The 20490-nt window shown below is 49.5% G+C and overlaps 1 protein-coding gene across 1 annotated transcript; it reads right to left on the reverse strand.

Annotated features, from left to right (window-relative positions):
• Positions 1-8663: 8663 nt before the first annotated feature.
• Positions 8664-9605, reverse strand: LOC128850860 (olfactory receptor 14A16-like). The gene has a single exon (XM_054055874.1). It carries the CDS (start codon positions 9594-9596, stop codon positions 8664-8666), a length of 933 nt encoding a protein of 310 aa, XP_053911849.1. The 5' UTR covers positions 9597-9605.
• Positions 9606-20490: the final 10885 nt, after the last annotated feature.

Here is a 20490-nt window from a genome sequence, read left to right on the forward strand (position 1 = left end):
GGTGAGGTGTTTCCTCCTCCGCAATGCACTGAGAGCAAGTGGTGAATTGGCATCTCTCAAGCAAGCATCAATTAGCAATCATCCCTCATTGAACAGCATCATTTGGAAGGAGTAAAAAAGAAAGATGATCAAAATCCATGCTTGGACGAGAAAACTCAGTTTCGTATCAAAAAGAGCTGGAATGTTCGGAGATGAGTGTCTGATATAGAGCTCACAGGGGACAGATTTGTTAGCACCGGTTTGGGAAGAATAGCTGACAAATTTTTGCAAGGAAAGGAATGTGACAGAGTGGATTCTTGATGGATGAGGAATTAAATATTGACAAAAGCAACGCCTTCTTAGTGAGATGAGGGAGAGAGTGATGAGCTCCCCAGGAACTCAAACCCAGACTTAAACTCTTCCTGGAGCCCTCACTCGAACCTGCACCCAAACGCTGACTAACTCACACCTAGCGCTGACCGTATCCCATCTTCTCAGCACCACTGGAACCACACCACTAATTTCACATCATTCCAAGGTTACCATGGTAACAACGTCATAAAAAACCCAGATGTGTTTCTAGAGGCAGCACAACTGGGGTCTGATAAGTATCTTCATGTCACCTTGTCATTCCAGATCAAGACGTGGGAGCTTAAGGAACTGCCCACTGGTTCCTCATGATCTGCAGGTGCCACTCTGTGCCACCCAAGTTACTCTTCTGGGTCAAATGAACCACTTTTCCGTTCTTATTTACAACACTGACTGTGACAGACACCCAGGCTGTGGACAGGCAGTTCCTCATGCAGCAGCTCCTCTGACTCCTCTTTCTCCCCATACCAACAGTCCTACGTGTCTCACAGAAGGAATCACCCCACAGTGCCTGGATTTGCCCATGGTGGCTCCAACTCACGCTGTTGCCTCTTTGTAGCCTTTCTGCTTTGGGGATCCTGCTGGGATAAGGCCTCACTGTCCTGATCGTGGCTTTGTTGGACACCCTGATAGGACCGCCTGTATGGTGATGGGTTTCAGAGAAGGAAATCAAGGACTGCCTGAGCCTCACCCAAGGGCAGGAAGGGTTGTTTGCGTTGGTGGCTGTTGCTGAAGGCTTCCTTGGTCAGAATCAGTCCTCCAGTGTTTTAGGCACTGGGGCCACACCAGGCTGTGCAAATGTAGATCCCCACAGTGGAGGGATGTGACTCAGTCCTTTTCAGCTCCCCAGGCATCTCCAGCCTAAGCTTTCTCTCCAGGCCCTTCTCTGAGGTGAACTGGAGCACAGACAGCATGAACAGTTGGTGTTTGACCTCCCAGAGCCACGTCCCTCTTTGCGCTGTCATTGGGCACAGTCAAGGGTTGGGACCCAGGGAGGGGGAGGTGCAGGGAAGCCTTTTCTCTTTCTGTAAATTAAACTCTGATGGAATTTCCTTATTTTCGGCCCAGAGCAGAGGTTGCCCAGAGCAGTGGAGGCTGCCCCATCCCTGGAGGTGTTGAAGGCCACGTTGGATGGGGCTTGAAGACTGTTTTCCAGTGGGAGGTGTCCCCGCCCATGGGCTTTGAGGTCCCTTTCAACCCAACCCATGCCATGGTTCTATGATTCTAACAGAGCCCTCAGCATGGCATCACTAAGACACAAGTGTAGGACAAATATGGGGACAATATTCCCAGTATGGACACCACGGACAACAATACGGGCACCGTGGTCCCCAGTGCAGGACCAGTGCTCCCAGTACAGACCACTAAGGCACCAGAATGGACACCGGTGTTCCCAGTATAGACACTGGAGACACCAATATGGACAATAAGGCACTAAATACAGACCAGTAAGGTACCAGAGTGGGACTAATATGAGACCAGTGCTCCCAGTACATCAGGGCTCCCAGTACTCCCAGTACAGACCAGTAAGACTCAAGCGTGAGACCAGTATGGGACAAGTACTCCCAGTATGGACAGCAGAGACACCAGGATGAACAACAGGGCTCCCAGTACGGACCAGTAAGTCACCAGTGTGGGACCAGTATGGGAACAGTGTTCCCAGTATGGACACCAGGGACACAAGTGTTCTAGATATGGCACCAGTACAGACCAGTAAGGCACCAATGTGGGACCCTTATGGGACCAGTGCTCCCAGTGTGGACACTAGAGCTCCCAGTTGTCTCAGTACAGCATCACTACAAACCAGTAATTCTCTAGTGTGGGACCAGTACGGTACCAGTGCTCCCAGGATGGACCAGTAAGGCACCAGTGTGCAAGAAGTATAGGACCAATACACCGAGTATTGTTACACCAGTAACGCCAGTACAGACACCAGTACTCTCAATATGGCAGCCGTGTGGACAAGTAAGGCACAAGTGTGGAGTCAGTACTGGATCAGTGCTCCCACTATGAACACAACAGACACCAGTATGGAGAAGAGATTTCCAGTAAATACCAATAAGGCAGTGGAGTCAGGGCCTGTGCTCCCAGTATGGACACCAGAGCTCATAGTAAAGCACCAGCGCTCCCACTGAAAGGTTTTGTTGGGGGTCCTAGTCCCAAATCCTTCTGGCAGGAGGTGTCCAAATACACTGGATCCTCCTGCTGTGAAACACTTGTCTGAACACACGTTATATCCCTGATGGCAGGGATGTCACCCAGAGGGACCTTGGCAGGCTGGAGGAGTTCAACAAGGCCGGGTGAAGGGTCCTGCACCGGGGTAAGGGCAATCCTGGGGTTGTCCAGGCTCAAGAAGAGAAGGTTCCCTATAACAACGTTCTTATATCTGAAGGGGCTTTTATGATAAAGATGATGAGACGCTGGAGCAGGTTTCCCAGAGAAGCTGTGGATGCCCCACCATTCGTACTGTTCAAGGTCAGGTTGGATGAGGCTTTAAGAACCTCATTGCGTGAAAGGTGTTGCTGACACTGGCAGGGAGACTGGACCAGATTGATGTTTGAGATCCCTTTCAAACAAAACCACGGTTCTGGCAGTGGCTCCCATGATGTCATCCTCTGTGATGGTGTCTTTTGTCCTAGGAGACCTCTCTGCTGTCCAGGGTGAGTGCACAATGGACTCACTCTCCAGTAGGGTCTGGAGGAGGCAGGTGGCCTCTGTGCTGGGAGCTGCCTGCGCCTTGCTCTGTGATGTTCTTGCTCTTTGATGTCCTGACTCTTTTATGACCTTCCTATGACACAAATTGTCTATGAAAATGTTATGACCAGACCCTACCATAAAGGACACTTCTCTATCCCTTCTATGAGCCGACCTTTCTGTGACTCAACTCTTCCAGGATCTCACTCTTCTGTAACACAACACTTGTAAAAATTGACCCATCTATAACCCAAGCTTTCTATGACCCAACTCTTCTCTTATTCTTCCATGACTTCCTATGGCCCGACTCCTCTATGACTCAATTAATCTGTGACCCAACCATTCTGTGACCCATCTCTTACATGACCAGGCCATTCCATAACTCTTGCTTTCTTTGACCCAACCCTCTATGACTTGATTATCCTTTGATTCTTCTGTGATGTGAATTTCTAGGACCCAACTCTTCTATGGGCCAAATAATCTACGCTGTGACACCTCTGTGATCAGACACATCTATGACCACACTCTTCTATGACCCAGCTCATTTGTGACCCTATTATTAACTGAGACTTCTTTGACCTGACCCACTATGGTGTGTATCCTCTGAACTCCTATATAACCCAAATCTTATATAAGCTGCCTTTTCTATGACCCGGCACTTTTATGATGTAAACTTTCTATGACCCAACACTACCATCTACCTTCCAAACCAAACTATTCTATGAGCCGACTCTTCTATCACCTCACTCTTCAATTACTTCTCTATGTCTCAACTCTTCTAAAACCTGAGTCTTCTGTGATCCAAGGCACCTATGACACAACTCTTCTCTGACCCTTCTCTATCTGACTTTTCTATGGCTTAAATATTCTATGACCAAACTCTTATATGCCCTGACAGGTCTTGCTATGACTTTTCTGTTCTCTGACTCTTCTATATCCCTTCCATGACACAATTCTTCTATGACTCTTCTATGAGTACACAGTTCTACAATTTGTCTACGACCCAAACTATCTCTGAACCAACTCTTCTCCGAACTAAACTTTCTATGAACTTTCTATAACCCAAAAAACCTTGGAAACCCCTAATAAAATTTCATACTTCAATGACCCAACTTCTCCATGACCCAAAAATTCTATGACCCTTTTATGACCTCGGTCTTCTATAACCTGAGACTTCTATGACCCAGCTCTGTTATCAGACTTCTATGATCCAACCAGGCTATGAGACCTCTGTGACCGAGCACTTCTATGAACCATCTCAAACCAAACTCTCCTGTTACTCCTCTATGACCCGACTCTTCTATGGCCTGACAATTCTCACAATGAAGAATTCTCACATTAAGTGTTCTTCTGTGACACAGCCCTTTTATGACCCTACTCTTCCATCATCCAACTCTTCTGCAACTCCATGGATCTGTGTGAAAGCCTTGGCATCTCCCATAACTCTGCAAGCATCTCTTTGGAATTATATGGAATAAATGCACCAAATTCGATAAAACCAAGTGGGAATGTTATGACACAAATGTCATTCTAGCCAAAGCCAGATCTGCTTTCACAGGACCTGGGGGTCAGGGCTTGGCTTTTCTATTTCCTCAAGCATGGCCAGGCTTTTCTCAGCATCATGGCTGCCTGCACAGTGCCTTTGCCTGCCTGCAATCATGGCCTCCAATTATCGTCCCTAACGAGTCCCTGGGGAGGCTTTGTTAGTAACAATCCTCACTGAGACCAATTAATACTTCAAGATACTCTGAGTTCTGCTTTTAACTTCTTGAGATGTTTCTTCAGTCTCCTCTAAGAAGCTGAGGTTCAAGGACTCATCAGCAAATCCACTCTGGGTCTCATTAATATACAGAAAATCTTAACGAGTTCTTTCTTTTCTTCAGCTCTTCAAGCCTTGTACAGCTCCTTGGAGTCATTTCCCTTAGAGGTTAAAGAAGAAGATTTCAAAGTGCACTTAAGAAAAATATGTTTTAGTTTAAACATTGTATTTCAATACTTTTCAGAATCATTGAATGGTTTGGGTTGAAGGGTCCTTAAAGCCCAGCCAGTTCCACCCCCTTTGCCATAGGCAGGGACACCTCCCATTGCACCAGGATGCTCAAGGCCCCATCCAGCCTGGCCTTGAACACCTCCAGGCAGGGGCCATCCATAGCTTCCCTGGGAAACATTGGCCACTGCCTCACCACCTTCTTTGTGAACAATTTCTTCCTAATGTCTAATCCAAATCTTCTCTAAATCTTAAAGCCACTCCCTTAAAGCATGGCATCTGTGTTATGGGATCTGCCTGTGGTCAGTCAGGGTCAGCTGTCCTGGCCGTGTCCCCCTGACAACTTCTTGCCCACCCCCAGCCACTCACTGGGAGGGAGCAGAGGGAGCAACTCTTGATGCTGTGCAAAGGAGACAATCACTGCCCTCACTCTTCTGGCACCAGGACGATGCCACAGGACCCAAAGAGTCTCACCTTTCAAAAGGAAAATGGAGAAACTGGAGAGGATCTGGAGGAGGTCTGCCAGGATGGAGTTAAGGGCCCATAGCATGAGGTGTGAGGACACACTTCCGCCTCCCTCATGAGCCTCAGGGCAACCTGCTAAGTAGGACTCTACAACTTATGGTCTTAGAAAAACTTAGAGAATAAGAGAGCCCAGGTGATCCCTAATCCAATGCCCAGCTCCAAGCAGGGCCATCTCTGAGGTCAGACCAGGCTGCTCAGTCCATGTCAGCATCCGCAGAGAGACTTTAGACACCAACAAGGCACCGAGGCCATGATTAAAAGAAAGGATGTTGGCATTTGACCAAATCAATGAACACAGCTATTGGTCTTCCACAGCTCCTGTGACACCTGGGAACGTCCACCTTCTTGTCCGGTGGAGTGGGATCCTCCTGCCAGTCTCTTGGCCCATCTGCAGCCCATGAGGTGCTTTAGGCTGGAAACAGAATTCGAATACAATGACTTGGGAACTGTCAGCTTATTAGTTCAAAGATAGGCAGGCAGACACACCTCAGAGCTTCCAGGTTCTTGTGGAAGACTTAAGAGCTCCATGAAAGGAAGAGAACAGTTTTGAACAAACTTTGAATTTAGATCATTTTATGTGATGGCTCTGTTCCCCCTTTTCTGTCATTTGCACCCTGAAACCTCAACCTGCTTTTCTATATTGCCTCTCAGACCTGACCAGCTGATGAAAAGAAAGAAAGAAGAATGGTCCTAAGCCTTTGTGAGTCTCCTGGGTTCTGGCACTGGGATGGCTACAATGTCATTCCATTTTTAACCCCATAAAGAACCAAACTGGGAAGTGACTCTGCAAGTCTGACTCCACAAGGTCCATGGACAGGTCAGGCTGTGTCTGTGTCTGTGTTTGGAGACCCTCACACCTACAGCTCAGATCAAGCTGGAGATGTCAGTCAAAGCTGTTCTCCTGGGCCATGGACAGTGGGGTGGGTGGAGCTCTAGGTGATGCTGGTCAGGGCCATGAAGGCCCATGGATGCTCTCAGGGCACTGACACTGCCCTATGGGTAGAGAGAAAGGAATGAACCACACAGAGTGTTAACCACAGATATGATGGGATCCCATGGAGAGGACCCACACTGGAGCAGTGGAGAGTGTGAGGAGGAAAGGAGCAGCAGAGATGTTCTTCACTAACTTTTAACCCCCACTTCTCCACCGTCCATGCTCCTCCTGGGGATGGGGTGGGCAGAGGAACTGGGAGCAAAGGAGTCATTTGAGCATAGGAGAAAGCAGGAGGGAATGGGCTTTAATATTTTGTCCTTGTTTCTCATAATTCAAACCTTTCTTAACTGGCAATAAATTAAATTAACCTTTAGCAAGTCCACACGTCTGTGCCAGTGCCAGTGACTGGTCCATGATCTCCTTTCCTCTCTCTCGACCCATGAGCTTTCCTGGTTCACTCTCTCCCTCTGTCTCATTGGTTCTGGGCAGGGAGGGAGCAGCTGGGGGGGGTCCGGCTGCTGGACAAGGTGAACCCACCACAGGACACATCAGGGCTGCTGTGTCCAGGACGGGGCTCCCAGCACAAGGAAGACCCTGCCCAGCCTGGAGCGAGTCCTGCCCAGCCCAGAAGGATGGTTGGGCCTGGAGCACATTATGGACAAGGAGAGGCTGAGAGAGCTGGGCTTTGAGAAACCTTTCAGGGGGAAACACTGAGCAAGGCCCCAGGGCAGAGGTATCAGTGAGCAAAGGAGGAAGACAGAGGTTTCCATGTAACAAAAGTCCCTCCTCATGGTTGGGATGTGCATCCAGACATGGAAATAGTCAGTGTGTTGGACTCATGTGGGATGATTTCCCTATTTCAGCTTTCCCAGAGCATCCAGAGGACAATTGCTAATAGTGCGCAATCTATAACTGGGCCGAACACCTTGATACTGAATATAATTAGTATTAATTTTTAGTTTTAATACTGACAAGTTCAAGTCCAGGTTGGATGAGGTTATAAGAAACCTGATCCAGTTGAAGATGTCGCTGCCCATGGCAAGGGGCTTGGATCAGGCTGATCTCAAAGGACCTTTCCAGCCAAAATTATTCCATGATTCCATGATGTGATTCTGTGATTCTACAATCACTGCTGGTACTAAAACAAGACCTTGCAGCAGCATGAGTGTTACTGTGAGTGTTACTGTAAGTGTTACTGATAGGAATAGTGTGAGGTTTTATTGTATTTATTAAATCCTTTTTATTTCAGTCTTCAGGACTTCTTTTCTTTACCTGATTCCCATTCCTCATTAACGTGGGGAAGGACCCATTGTCCATGATTTTCTGCCAGATCGCAGGGACTGAACTGGGACACCTTGTGCCCCATCTCACACACAGGGTGCCCAGAGACAGAGCCCTCCCCGTGCTCACACAGCGGCTCTGCACAGCAGCAGTCACAGGGTCTCTGTTCTCCTGCTGCCACTCCCAGAGCTGTGGTTGCTCACCCTGCTCTGCACTCAGCTGAGATGCTCCTCACCACAAGGAACGGACACAGAGACCTCAGTCCAAGGCAGCACAGCCCAGTGCTGCACTCAGGCAGTTTCCAGGGGATGTTGTTCTCAAAGTGAAGTGACCGTGAGGCACTCTCGGTCCCACAGGCCTTCACAGCAACCCCATGGCCATCAGCCCTGTCACAGAGGTGCCCATTGCCTGTCCCTGCCTGTGATCCCAGCACGGCCACAGCGCAGGAGAGTGACCGAGCTCAGAGCGCTCAGATCTTCCACCAGCACAAGGGCTGGGAAGGAGGTCGTGGAGGTGCCAAGAGAGGAACTCTAGAAAGACCGAGCATTGGTGCTCCATGACATTGCTGCTGTGCTTGGAATCTTTTTCCCCAGCCTCTGGAAGTGTCCCTACAAGTCTAAAGAAATCCTTGCGTAGGAAGGGACCATGGACAAACAAGTGGCTGCAGAGGCCTTTATTTTCTTTAAACAAGAACAGCGCTGCGTATTTTGTTAACACAGTCTCTGGGTCACACAGGGCAGGGAGACACTGACACAGCAGTGGGAGGAACAATTACATTTCTTTTTTCCACAATGTCATCATAACATAGAAGAACCAAAACCAAACCATCTGCAAAGACAGGATGTTTCAGGAGTGTGTTTCATTGTAAGACATAGGCAGAAGAAGATGAGCAGCTTATCCCTGCCTAAAAAATCCAGTCATAAGTTCCCTCACTGCATCCTTGAGCTGCTGGTTCCTCAAGCTGTAGATGAGGGGATTCAGTGCTGGAGGCACCACTGAGTATAGAACTGACACCACAAGGTCCAAGGATGTGGAGGAGATAGAGGGGGGCTTCAGGTAGGCAAACCCTGCAGTGCTGACAAAGAGGGAGACCACGGCCAGGTGAGGGAGGCACGTGGAAAAGGCTTTGTGCCGTCCCTGCTCTGAGGGGATCCTCAGCACTGCCCTGAAGATCTGCACGTAGGACACCACAATGAAAACAAAACAGCCAAACAATAAACAGGCACTAACATCAAGAAGCCCAACCTCCCTGAGGTAGGAGTGTGAGCAGGAGAGCTTGAGGATCTGAGGGATTTCACAGAAGAACTGTTCCACAGCATTGCCCTGGCAGAGGGGCAGGGAAAATGTATTGGCCGTGTGCAGCAGAGCAGTGAGAAACCCAGCGCCCCAGGCAGCTGCTGCCATGTGGACACAAGCTCTGCTGCCCAGGAGGGTCCCATAGTGCAGGGGTTTGCAGATGGCAACGTAGCGGTCGTACGACATGATGGTGAGGAGAAAATACTCTGCTGAAATGAAAAAGACAAGCAGAAAGACTTGAGAAACACATCCTGAGTAGGAGATGGTCCTGGTATCCCAGAGGGAATTGGCCATGGATTTGGGGACAGTGGTGGAAATGGATCCCAGGTCAATAACAGAGAGGTTGAGGAGGAAGAAGTACATGGGGGTGTGGAGGTGGTGGTCGCAGGCGATGGTGGTGATGATGAGGCCGTTGCCCAGGAGGACAGCCAGGTAGATGCCCAGGAAGAGACAGAAGTGCAAGAGCTGCAGCTCCCGTGTGTCTGCGAATGCCAGGAGGAGGAACTGGGTGATGGAGCTGCTGTTGGACATCTGCTGCCTCTGGGCACAAGGCACTACATAGAAGGAAAGGACAGCAACAAATTAAGGGAGATGTCTTTGTGCAAATAAAAGCTATTTCTTCTTCCCCTCTCCTGCTGCTCACTCCCTGTCCCTTTTCTCGCAGCCCTTCCTTCAGCTCCGTGCCTGCAGCCCTGCTCGGTGCCGGCTGAATGTGCCGGGAGGAGCAGTGCCTCTGCCCGCTGGCTGCGAGGAGTCAGCCCTGCTCTGCAGCAGGGGGTGATGGGGACGGTGGGGACAGGGGACACTGCTGGGGTTCAGCTTTGTCCTGGGGAACTGCTCCTGGTGCAGAAGGGCCTGTCAGCATCTGCACCACCGGGGACGAGGAAGGCAGAGAGGGCAGAAGGCAGGCTGAGAGTTTTGGGAATTTACAGCTCCTTCTCCCACCCTGGGCAGTGCTCTTGGCTGTCAGAACTGCTCAGCATCTCTGCTGCACTCTGGGAGAAGAGAGGGAGTCCTGTGAGGTGAGAGCATTGCCTGTGGCTCAGTGCAGAGGGAGGGGAGCTGCTCTGTCCCTCGCTCTTGGTCCCACGTGCCCAACAGCATTTTCTCTCTTGCAGCATCTCTGCATTTCTCCATGAGGCTTTCAGGTAACACTTGATGGGACAGGTGTTAACTGAAAACGATGGGACAGGTTTGCATCCTGGAGGGCAGCTCAGAGCTTGGAAGGAAACCTCAAGGAGAATAAAGTGTCCCCAGGATGGCATTTAGTTACAAGAGATTCAGCTCCTTCCCCAGCCCCACTGACTGCATTGCCCACAGCCTCACAGCTCAGAGCAAAGCTGGGACACGGGTTCCCATGGACACAATGGCAGGAAAGGAGCCACCAGGGCAGTGGGTGACTCTGCAGCTGCAACTCCCATCCCCAGAGAGCCTGGCAGTGAGAATGAGAGAACAACAGCAAGAACAGAGACAAGGGGAGAAAGAGGGAGAAAGAGAGTGAGGGTCTGGCTGCGAGAGGCCAGGGCAGAGGCAGCCGGGCACACAGACAGTGTTCCCCTTCCCCAGCTGTGCTCACCCCCTCCCAGACACCAACCTTGCCGGGCAGTTGCTCTCAGCCCCTGTGCTCTGGAGAGGGCACTGGAGCTGTGGCTGCAGAGGAGGGGGTTCAGCCCTGGAGCCCAGAGCCCTGAGGGCAGAGGCTTTGCTGGGGGCGAGAGGAGGCCAGGGGGCTTGCTCAGAGGAAGGGGCTGCCCTGCAAGGGAGCACACAGAGCTCTCTGAATTCTCCCTCCCACAACATCGCTGTATTAATTCCCCTCTTATTTCGTGATCCAATGCCTTCTGATGGACATTTTCCTCCTGGAAGGTGTTTCCCTGTCCATGCCTTCTCCCTGTCAGTGCTCACAGACCCCATCTGACCCTCTCTGCTCTCCCCCAGCCCTACACAATCCTGCCTGTTTGCCGGGTAAAGCTGGGCACAGGGTCTTGTTTATAAGCAGAAAAGGACAGCACAGACTGAGCCTGGTGGGTCCAGCAGAGCTGATGCTGGTGGTGTCCGTGCGCAAAGGAGCAGCTGGAGACACTTTAGGAGGCTCCTATCAGACCTACTGACCCCTCAAGGACACAGCGCAGGAGTCTTGCTCATTTGTTCAATCATGACAGCCTTTTTTTTTCCACTTTTCCACTGAAATTCCCCAAGGGCAGGAAAGTGAAAAGGGAAACTCAGGAGAGCTCTTTATCTTTAATGCAATCACTGCCCTGATCTTCCCTTTAGAATGTCCTCTTAGAAATATCCTGAAGGCATTTGGAGCTGTGAGCAGCCCTGACTCACACAGCACCTCTTGATAGCAGAAAGACCCTCTCCTGCCAGGAGGTGCTTCTTCCCCCCCATACCTTCTCTCTGTCCCTCCATGGGGAACTCCCCGGGCAGGCTGAGCACTGACTCTGTTTTTTTCTCCGCTGGAGAAACAGCAAGAGCCCTCCTGACAGATCCCACAGGCTGTGGCTGTGTTGGCTTTAGGAGATCCTTCCAAGAACCGCACCTGCATTGTCCTGCACACAGAGACTCACCTGGAGAAGGGCTGTGAAGATCTTTCTCCAAATGAAGCCTCCTCTTTCCTCCCACCCCACCCTGCCTTTCCCCTCTCTGTGCCTCCCTCCTCTCCCCTCGCTGCCTGCAGGCAGTGCCCTCAGCCCTGCTGGGCTTTGCAGAGGAGCTGCTCCTGCCCAGAGATGGCTCTTTGTAGCGCTGCCCACTTGCCACCAGCTCCCTCCGTGCCAGGAGCCCAGCCCAGCTCAGCAGCAGAGGAGCAGCCCAAGGCAGCCCTTTCTCTGCTCCCTCGGGGCTCCCTCGAGGTGTCCCTGGGGCTCCAGGGAACTGCTGAGAAACAGCCTGAAGCCATCCCTGATGTTCCCTCTCTCAGCTGAGGAGAGACACTCCTGTCCTGCTGTGTCATTGCTCCTATTACAAAAATAACTGGACACCAGAGTCACTTCATGTTTGTCTTTTCATTAGATGGGACACCAGGAACATGATCTCATTTCTCCAGGCTGGGAGAATGTATTCCACTGAGTGATTTTAGGTCATTCATCCTGGATCTTCTGGCCCGGGACTAGAAAGACATTCAGCACTCTTCCGTCCCAGCCATGATTCTATTCCAGGCAAAGCCTTTGCACACACTGGGTCTTGGACACGTGGTCCCAGATTTCCTCATGACAGGGATGAGCTTTCCTGGTGTTACAGCTGCAGGGCAAATGGGCAGCAATGCCCTCAGCCAGGGGCACAGGCAGGAGGAGATGGAGCTGTTAGTGCTGGTGACAGAGCTGTTGTTGCTTCAGAAGAAACCTATACTGAGTGGCCACTGCTTCATTTAGTAAGGGACAGAGGTGAGATTCCCTGTCTCCTCCTGTTCTCCAACTTCCCCAGCAAGGTCTCCCAGGCCCCTGTGACTCAGGGCAGAACTCTGGAGGAGATCAGTGAGTGGAGAATGGGGATCAAGTCAGGATTCTCTTGAGCAACAACAATCCTTCCCTGTCTATGGGACAGTAGTGCCTTTCCATGACTCTGGCCTTCCTTGATCCAAACCTTCTATCACCTTCTATGACCTAATTATTCTCTGACTCTTCTATGATGCAAATTTCAAGGACTCAACTCTTCTATGGTGAAAATCATCTATGCTGCGACACCTCTATGACCAGACATTTGTATGACCCAACTCTTCTGGGACCCTGCGATTAAGTGACACTTCTTTTTATCTGACCCACTGTGATATGAATCCTCCAAACTCCTCTATGACCCAAATCTTATATGAGACACCTTTTCTATGACCTGGTACTTCTATGATGTAAGCTTGCTATGACCCAACACTACCATCTACCTTCCAAACCACACCCTTCTATGAGCCGACTCTTCCGTCATCCCACTCTTCAATGACTTCTCTATGTCCCGACTCTTTGAAAACCTGAGTCTTCTGTGAACCAAGATATCTATGATACAACTCTTCTCTGACCATTCTATATCCCGACTTTTCTATGGCCTAAATTTTCTATGACCAAACTCTTGTATGACCTGACACGTCTTGCTCTCACTTTTCTCTTCCCTGACTCTTCTATGACCCCTCCATGACAGGATTCTTTTATGACTCTTCTATGAGTACACGGTTCTATGACTTGTCTATGACCCGACCCTTCTCTGAACCGACTCTTCTCCAAACTGAACCTTCTATGACCTTTCTATGACCAAACTCTTGGAGACCCCCAATAAACTTTCACACTTCAATGACTCAACTCTTCCATGACCCAAACATTCTGTGACCCTTTATGACCTCACTCTTCTATGACCCGAGACTTCTATAACCCAGCTCTGCTATGAGACTTCCACGACCCAACCCATCTATAAGTGACCACACACTTCTCTTAACCCTGTCAAACCAAACTCTTCTGTTACTCCTCTATGACTTGACTCTTCTATGACCTGACAATTCTCGCACTGAAGTGATCTAATGCTCTTCTATGACTCAACCCTTTTATGACCCTACCTTTTTATGACTAAACTCTACTACAACTCCATGGAGCAGTGCAAGAGCCATGGCATCACACATAACTCTGCAGGCCTGTATTTGGAATTACATGGGATAACTGCTCCCAATTTGATTTGGCAGTGTGAGAATCTTCATGCCACCAGCATCATTGTAGCCAAAGCCAGATCTGCCTTCCCAGGGCCTGGGGGTCAGGGCTTGGCCTTTCTGCTTCATCAGGAAAACCCAGGCTTTTCTTAGCATCAGAGCTGCCTGCACAGCACCCTGGCCTGCCTGCAATCATGGCCTCCAGTTATCGGCGCTAACGAGTCCCTGGGGAGACTTTGCCAGGAATTATCCTCACTGAGACCAATTAATACTTCAAGATACTCTGAGTTCTGCTTTTGACTTCTTGAGATGTTTCTTCAGTTTCTTCTAAGGAGCTGAGGTTCAAGGACTCATCAGCAAATCCACCCTGGGTCTCATTAAAATACAGAAAATCTTAATGAGCTCTTTCTTCAAGCCTTGTACAGCTCCTTGGAGTCATTTCCCATTGAGGATAAAGAAGAAGATTTCAAAGTGAACCTAAGAAAAATGTATTTCCATTTAAACTTAGTATTACCATACTTTTCATAATCATAGAATAGTTTGGGTTGAAGGGATCTTAAAGCCCATCCAGTTCCACCCCTTGCCATGGGCAGGGACACCTCCCACTGGACCAGGCTGCTCAAGGCCCCATCCAGCCTGGCCTTGAACACCTCCAGGGAGGTGGCATCCACTTCCTTGGGCAACCTGGGTCACTGCCTCACCACCTTCTTTCTGAACAATTTCTTCCTAATGTCTAATCTAAATCTTCCCTCTTCCAATTTAAAGCTATTCTCTTTTCTCCTGTTACTCCATGTCCTTTGAAAAAGAACCTCTCCTGCTTTCTTGGTGACTCCTTTTAGGTACTGAACAGCTGCTATAAGGTCTCCACAGAGTCTTCTCTTCTCCAGGCTGAGGAGGTTCCAGAAGATCCATATTTCTTTGGAAAATGTCTTTTGAAAGGGCATGGGGTTGGTGGAGGTGTCTTGGGAGTGAGGACAAGCAAGCATCCAGCTGCCCAGGTCCTTTTCCTTAGGGCAGTGTTCAGCCGGACAGGTCTCTCCCCATGCTGCTCCATGGAAATGGGTTTTGACTGAGATAATAATAGTTTAATAGGTGAAAGAAAAAAGATAAATACTGACATAATCCAATCCCAAAACCAGTGCAAATGCCATCACTTGCCACCTCCCTCAAGCAGAATGACATCCCGCCATTCTACCACTCATCACCTTGAACGTTAAAAATCTCCACTTCTTCCTTCTTCTGCCACAACTTTTTATCACTGAGCGTGGTGTCTATGTTATGGAATCTCCCTCTGGTCAGCCGGGATCAGCTGTCCTGCCTGTGTCCCCCTGACAACTTCTTGCCCACCCCCAGCCACTCACTGGGAGGGAGCAGAGAGAGCAACTCCTGACGCTGTGCAAAGGAGACAATCACTGCCCTCACTCTTCTGGCACCAGGACGATGCCACAGGACCCAAAGAGTCTCACCCTTTAAAAGGATAGTGGAGAAACTGGAGAGGATGTGGAGGAGGTCTGCAAGGATGGAGTTAGGGGATCACAGCGTGAGGTGTGAGGGCACACTTTGGTCTCCTGGGAAGGCTTGAGGCAACCTCCTAAGTGGGTCTCTACATCTTATGCTCCTGGAAGAATTTAGGGAATGAGAGGTGACCTCTAGTCCAAAGCCCAGCTCCAAGCAGGGACATCTCTGAGGTCAAACCAGGCTGCTCAGTCCAAGTCCACATCCACAGAGAGAGTTTAGACATCAAAAAGGCACTGAGGCCATGATCAAAAGAAAGGCTTTTTGGCATTTGACCGGGTCCATGAACACAGCTATCCATTGGACACGGCTCCTGTGACACCTGGGAATGTCCACTTTCTTCTCCAGAAGAGTGGGATCGTTTTTGATTGCACACGAGGGAAAATGCCTTTGTGTGAGCACGGTGAAGCCCTGGCAGAGGCTCCAAGGCAGCGAGGGATTCTCCTCCTCTGAGGGTTCAAACCGAGCAGATTTGACTCTTCGGGCCGTTCCGTGCTTGGGGCTGGAGTAGGGTTGGGAGAGTCCGGAGGCTTTTCCAGCCTTAATGGTTCTGTGCTTGTGTGACTGAGAGTCCAGAGCCCCTGTGCTGCCCCAGTGCCTCCTGCCAGAGCCCCCAGCCCTGTTTTGGAGCTAGAACCCCCCTTTTCAATCCAGAATCCCCATTTTTAGCTCCCTAAGCCTTTTTTTCAGGGAATAAAGCCTCATTTTAGAATCAAGTCCACAATCTTGAGGACTCAAATCCCTCATTTGGAGCCTCTCAAGTCCCATTTTCAGGGAGAAAAGCCTTCCTGTTCGCGACCACAACATCGTTTCAGGGCACAAATCCTGATGTCAGGGCTCAAAGTCTCAGTTTCAGTTTCAAAGCACCACTTGCAGGACCCAAACGCTCCTTTTGAAGCTCCAGACTCTCATGGAAAGGATCCAACCTCGTATTTTACAGCTCAGAGCCTCCACTGGAGCTCCCAAAGGCCTGCATTCAGGACCAGAAGTTCATTTCTTGGGCCCACAGAGGAACCAGGATGTTCCCTTGCCTTGTAGGATCAAAAGACTCATTTGTACTGCTGCATTCATCCCTTTAGTGCCCAAAGTCTCATGTTTTGGGCTGAAATCCTCAATTCTAGGGTTCCAACCTTTTTTTTTTGACACAGACTTTTTAGGATGCACAGATATATTCTAAAGGCCTAAATTCTCGTTTTTTGGGGTCTACATACTCATTTTAAGAGCCTCACTTTTAAGGCCCAAAGTCGTATTATGAATTTCCAGTACCTCAGTTTTAGAGGCCAAACCCTTATTTATAGGACCCAGAAGCTCATTCTTATGTTCCAAAGCCTCTTTCAGGGATCAAAGCCTCATTTTTAGAATTATCCACAATTTTGATGGTGGGGGCGGGGGTGGGGGGATGATGCTGAACTGGATGGGCTTTGAGGTCACGTGAACCCAAACCATTCCATGACTCCATGATTCTATGATTCTACCAAAGGGAAGGGTGTTGTCCAGAGCCAGAAAGATCATCCCCACACAGACCCTGCTCGGAGCATCTCTCAGCCAGCTGGGGTTCATGGTTTCACGCCTGTGCCCCAGTCTGGCTGAGGAGAGCAAGCGTCCCTTGGCAAAACACAGGCTGAGGGGATCCTCGAGGCTGCTGCTGATGGCTTGTGTGCACCTCACTCATTCTGAGGGGAATTGGCTTAGAGCTGGAGAAACATTAGTTGAAAGCTGTTGGATTGTGGCCTGGAAATGCCTTTGGGTGCCTGAATGGAGGAATTGCAGAGCTCAGCAGTGAGGCCTGGGAAGCAAATCCTCAGGGCAGGGCTGGCTCCCTCCCAGCCCGGCTCCTGAGCAGCACAGGAGTTTCCTGAACACCCAATAAAGCTGTTGCATCATCGAGCAGACACCGTCATACGAGAAGCATGGATGCTGTGGGAGAGGCCGAGTGGTGAAATAACTGTGAGCATTGGAGGATGAGGAGAAGGAAACCCCTTTTCCAGACAGGAATCCTCCTGCCACTGCAGAGCTGTTCACAGAGAGTTGGGTGAAGTGCAGTTTGGTGTTGGTTTGATCTTCCCATTCACTGTGTGGGCTAAATCACATCCTGAGACAAGCATTAGGAAACAAAAAGTCAGGAGAGATATGTTTGCTCTCACTTTTTCTTCGGGAAGGCTTTGTCTGGCACGTGCCGCTCCAGTGCTGAGTGCTGGCATTCCCCTACCAGAGAGGCCCACTTCTACTTGGCCTTCTGCCACTGTCCCTGTGCACAAACAAAGCAGAGGCAACCTTGGTCTGGAGAGCTTAGAGAATATTTGTCCTTGTCTTGTAAGAGTAAAGCTACCGCAGCATTCCTCTTGCTGTGTTTGGTTTCTTTGTCCGGCAGAGAAGGGCTTCTCCCTCTGCTTTGCCTGGATGGGGATCGCTCTTGAGCCGGTGAGCGGGATGGATGTTCACCAGAACAGCCTCTGTCTCTGAGCAGTCTGGGACATCTTTCCTATCCGGGGTCTCTGCTGGCCTCTTCCAGGCCCTGAGGAAATGACTTTTCTTTTCCTTTACAGATTCCCAATCTAGAGAAGAAACAAGAGTCCCCTTCCAGTCTGGGGTCACTGAGTCCTCCAAGGAGAAGAGCCCTGACCATCCTCAGCAAGGACACATGGATTCAGAACCATCCATCTCCCCAAAAAGGAACAGTCTCCTAAGGACCCTCACAGAGAAAAGCCCTTTCCGTTCCCCTGGCACAACCAAGTCAAAGGACCAGGCTGCTGAGGAACAGCCCGCATGCCAGACTGCTTCTTCAGTTCACCCAAAGCCAAGGAGAAGGAGCAGGAGAGGAAAATGGGACGGGGACTGTCAGGTCCCTTTCAAAAGTCCTACAAATTTCTTAAATTCTGATGGGATCAAACTATGGTGAAATGACACCACATATCCTCTTCCACGACTGCATTTAGTTGACACGTTTGTTGTCTCAGGCAATGGCTGAGGCTGTTTGGAAATAAGTGTTGGTTTCTTTGTAGGAAAAATTAAGAGTCATAGAACCATAAAATGTCCTGACTGTGAAGGGGCTTTCTCGTGATATCCAATCTAAACCTCTCCTGGTGCATCTTCCTGCCGTTCCCTTGGGTGGATAAGGTATCCCATGGCCAGGTGTGTCTCAAGAACTCATAATCCAGTAGGAAGGCAATGGCTGTGAAGGGGGATTTGAGGTCACTTCTGCCTCTGCAGGGGACAGGACAACAGCAGGAACATGGCTGGGAAAGAGACTGTGGGGTCACCGATTTCTGAAGCTGATAGGTCAGACGCTGCTTCATGGCTGGGATTTGTGCTTTGAAGCTCACATCTGGCAGTGTCTGTGACAGGCCAGCAGAAGGCACCCAGTTGGCTCATTGACTATAAGAGCCCATAGAAAGGTCAGGTCATAGAATGGTGGGGTCATAGAAGACCTGGGTCATAAAAGAACTCAGTCATAGAAGAATTGTATAATACCAGTTTCATAGAAAGATCGAAGGAGAGTCAGAGTATAAAAGATTTTGGGCATAGAAGAGTCATAGAAGATTTGGGTCAAAAAAAAGTTGTAGAAGAGTCAGATAGTAGAGGAACTGGGTCTTAGAAGGGTCATAGGTGAGTCAGGTCATACAAGGGCCAGGTTATAGAAGGCTCAGAGATCAGTCAGGTCATAGAAGTTTGGGTCATAGGAAGGGGTGGTCACTGAATGGTCATAGAATATCAGGTCATAGATGAGTCATAGAAGAGTGAGGTCATAGTAGAGTCACGTCGCAGAAGCAACAAAGAGTCATAGAAGAGTGGGGTCACAAAAGGGTCGGGATATAGAGGGATCGAAGAAGACTCAGGGTATAGAAATGTTAGAGAAGAGTTGGGTAATAGAAGGGTGGGGTCATAAAAATATCACATGACAGAAGAGTAATAGAAAAATGAAATAATCAAAGTGCAGTGTCATAGAAGATTCCGGTCATAGAAGGGTCATAGGAGTGTTGGATCATACAAGGTCAGGTCATAGAAGTGTTGGATCAGAGAAGACCTGGGCCATAGTAATGTTGGGTGATAGAAGTGTCCGGTCTCAAAAGGGTAACAGAAGAGTCAGGTCATAAAAGAAATGAGTCATAGAAGAACAGGATCATAGAAGATTTGGGTCATAGAATAATATTAGGGTGATAGAACAGTCAGGTCAAAGAAGGGTTGTAGAAAAGTTCTATTACAGAAGAATAAGCTCATAGAAGAGTGATAGAAGAGTTGTGTCACACAAGAGTCAGGTCAGAGTAGAGTCACAGGTGAGTCGAATTATTCAAGAGTTGGGTCTTAGAAGAGTCGGATCACAGATGGGTGATGGGAGAGTCAGGTCATAGAATATTCATGAGAGAGTTGGGTCACACAAGAGTCAGGACAGAGAAGTTCCCGCACTTAGAAGGTTGGGTGTTAAAAGTGGCCTTGTGGTATGCACAGAGAGGGAACCTGGACTGCAGCCAGGCCAGTCTGGACACCCTGGAGAGGGGCAAGTGCTCTGCAGCCTGCCAAAACCTCGCTCACCACAACTCTTTCACTGTACACTGGTGTTTCCATCTCTGAGTCACTTCCTCGGTCACGTTCTTAAGAGAAACTTAAGCAGAAGCCCTAAGCCTTCAGGCTCTGCCCTGAGGAGATCCCTTTGCTCTATGGAAAGGCTGTTGTGGAGGCAGCTCTGTCCCACAAGTGCCCACTGCCTGTCCCTGCCTGCGGGCACAGCACTGCCACGCAGCACCGCTGTGACCAAGCTCAGAGCCCTCAGGCCTTCCAGCAAGGCAAGGGGTGAGGAGGAGAGTGTGGAAGTGGAGAGAGAACAGCTCTGGGAGATCAAGTACAGGTGCCTGGCAGTGCTGCCATGACGGAATTCTTTTCCCCTCCACCCCTGCCCACAGAAACTGTCCCTGCAACTCAAAAAAGGCTTTGGAGGAAAGATATCAGGAAACAAATGTCGTTGAATATCTCTTTCTTTTGTTGAAACACATAGAGAGTACAGCTCCACATTTACACAGCCGACCAGTAAGAAAAGGGAAAGATCTCAGGAAAAAGAACGCAGTCACTGAAGGTGTTTTATTTGGTTTCAACACAGGGGGACCACAGCTCCTCAGTTGCAGAAGCAGGATAACTGCTATGCAGCAGATAATGAGCAGTTCATTGCTTCAGAGAATCATCCAGATATCAGTTTCCACACTGCATCCTTGAGCTGCTGGTTCCTCAAGCTGTAGATGAGGGGATTCAATGCTGGAGGGACCACTGAGTACAGAAACGACACCACAAGGTCCA

This window comes from Cuculus canorus, unplaced genomic scaffold (assembly GCF_017976375.1).
Source record: "Cuculus canorus isolate bCucCan1 unplaced genomic scaffold, bCucCan1.pri subtelo1, whole genome shotgun sequence".
Classification (NCBI taxonomy): Eukaryota; Metazoa; Chordata; class Aves; order Cuculiformes; family Cuculidae; genus Cuculus; species Cuculus canorus.

What these genes read in the sequence shown, in the direction of transcription:
- LOC128850860 (XM_054055874.1), bottom strand. Translation starts at nt 9,596, where the DNA reads ATGTCCAACAGCAGCTCCATCACCCAGTTCCTCCTCCTGGCATTCGCA.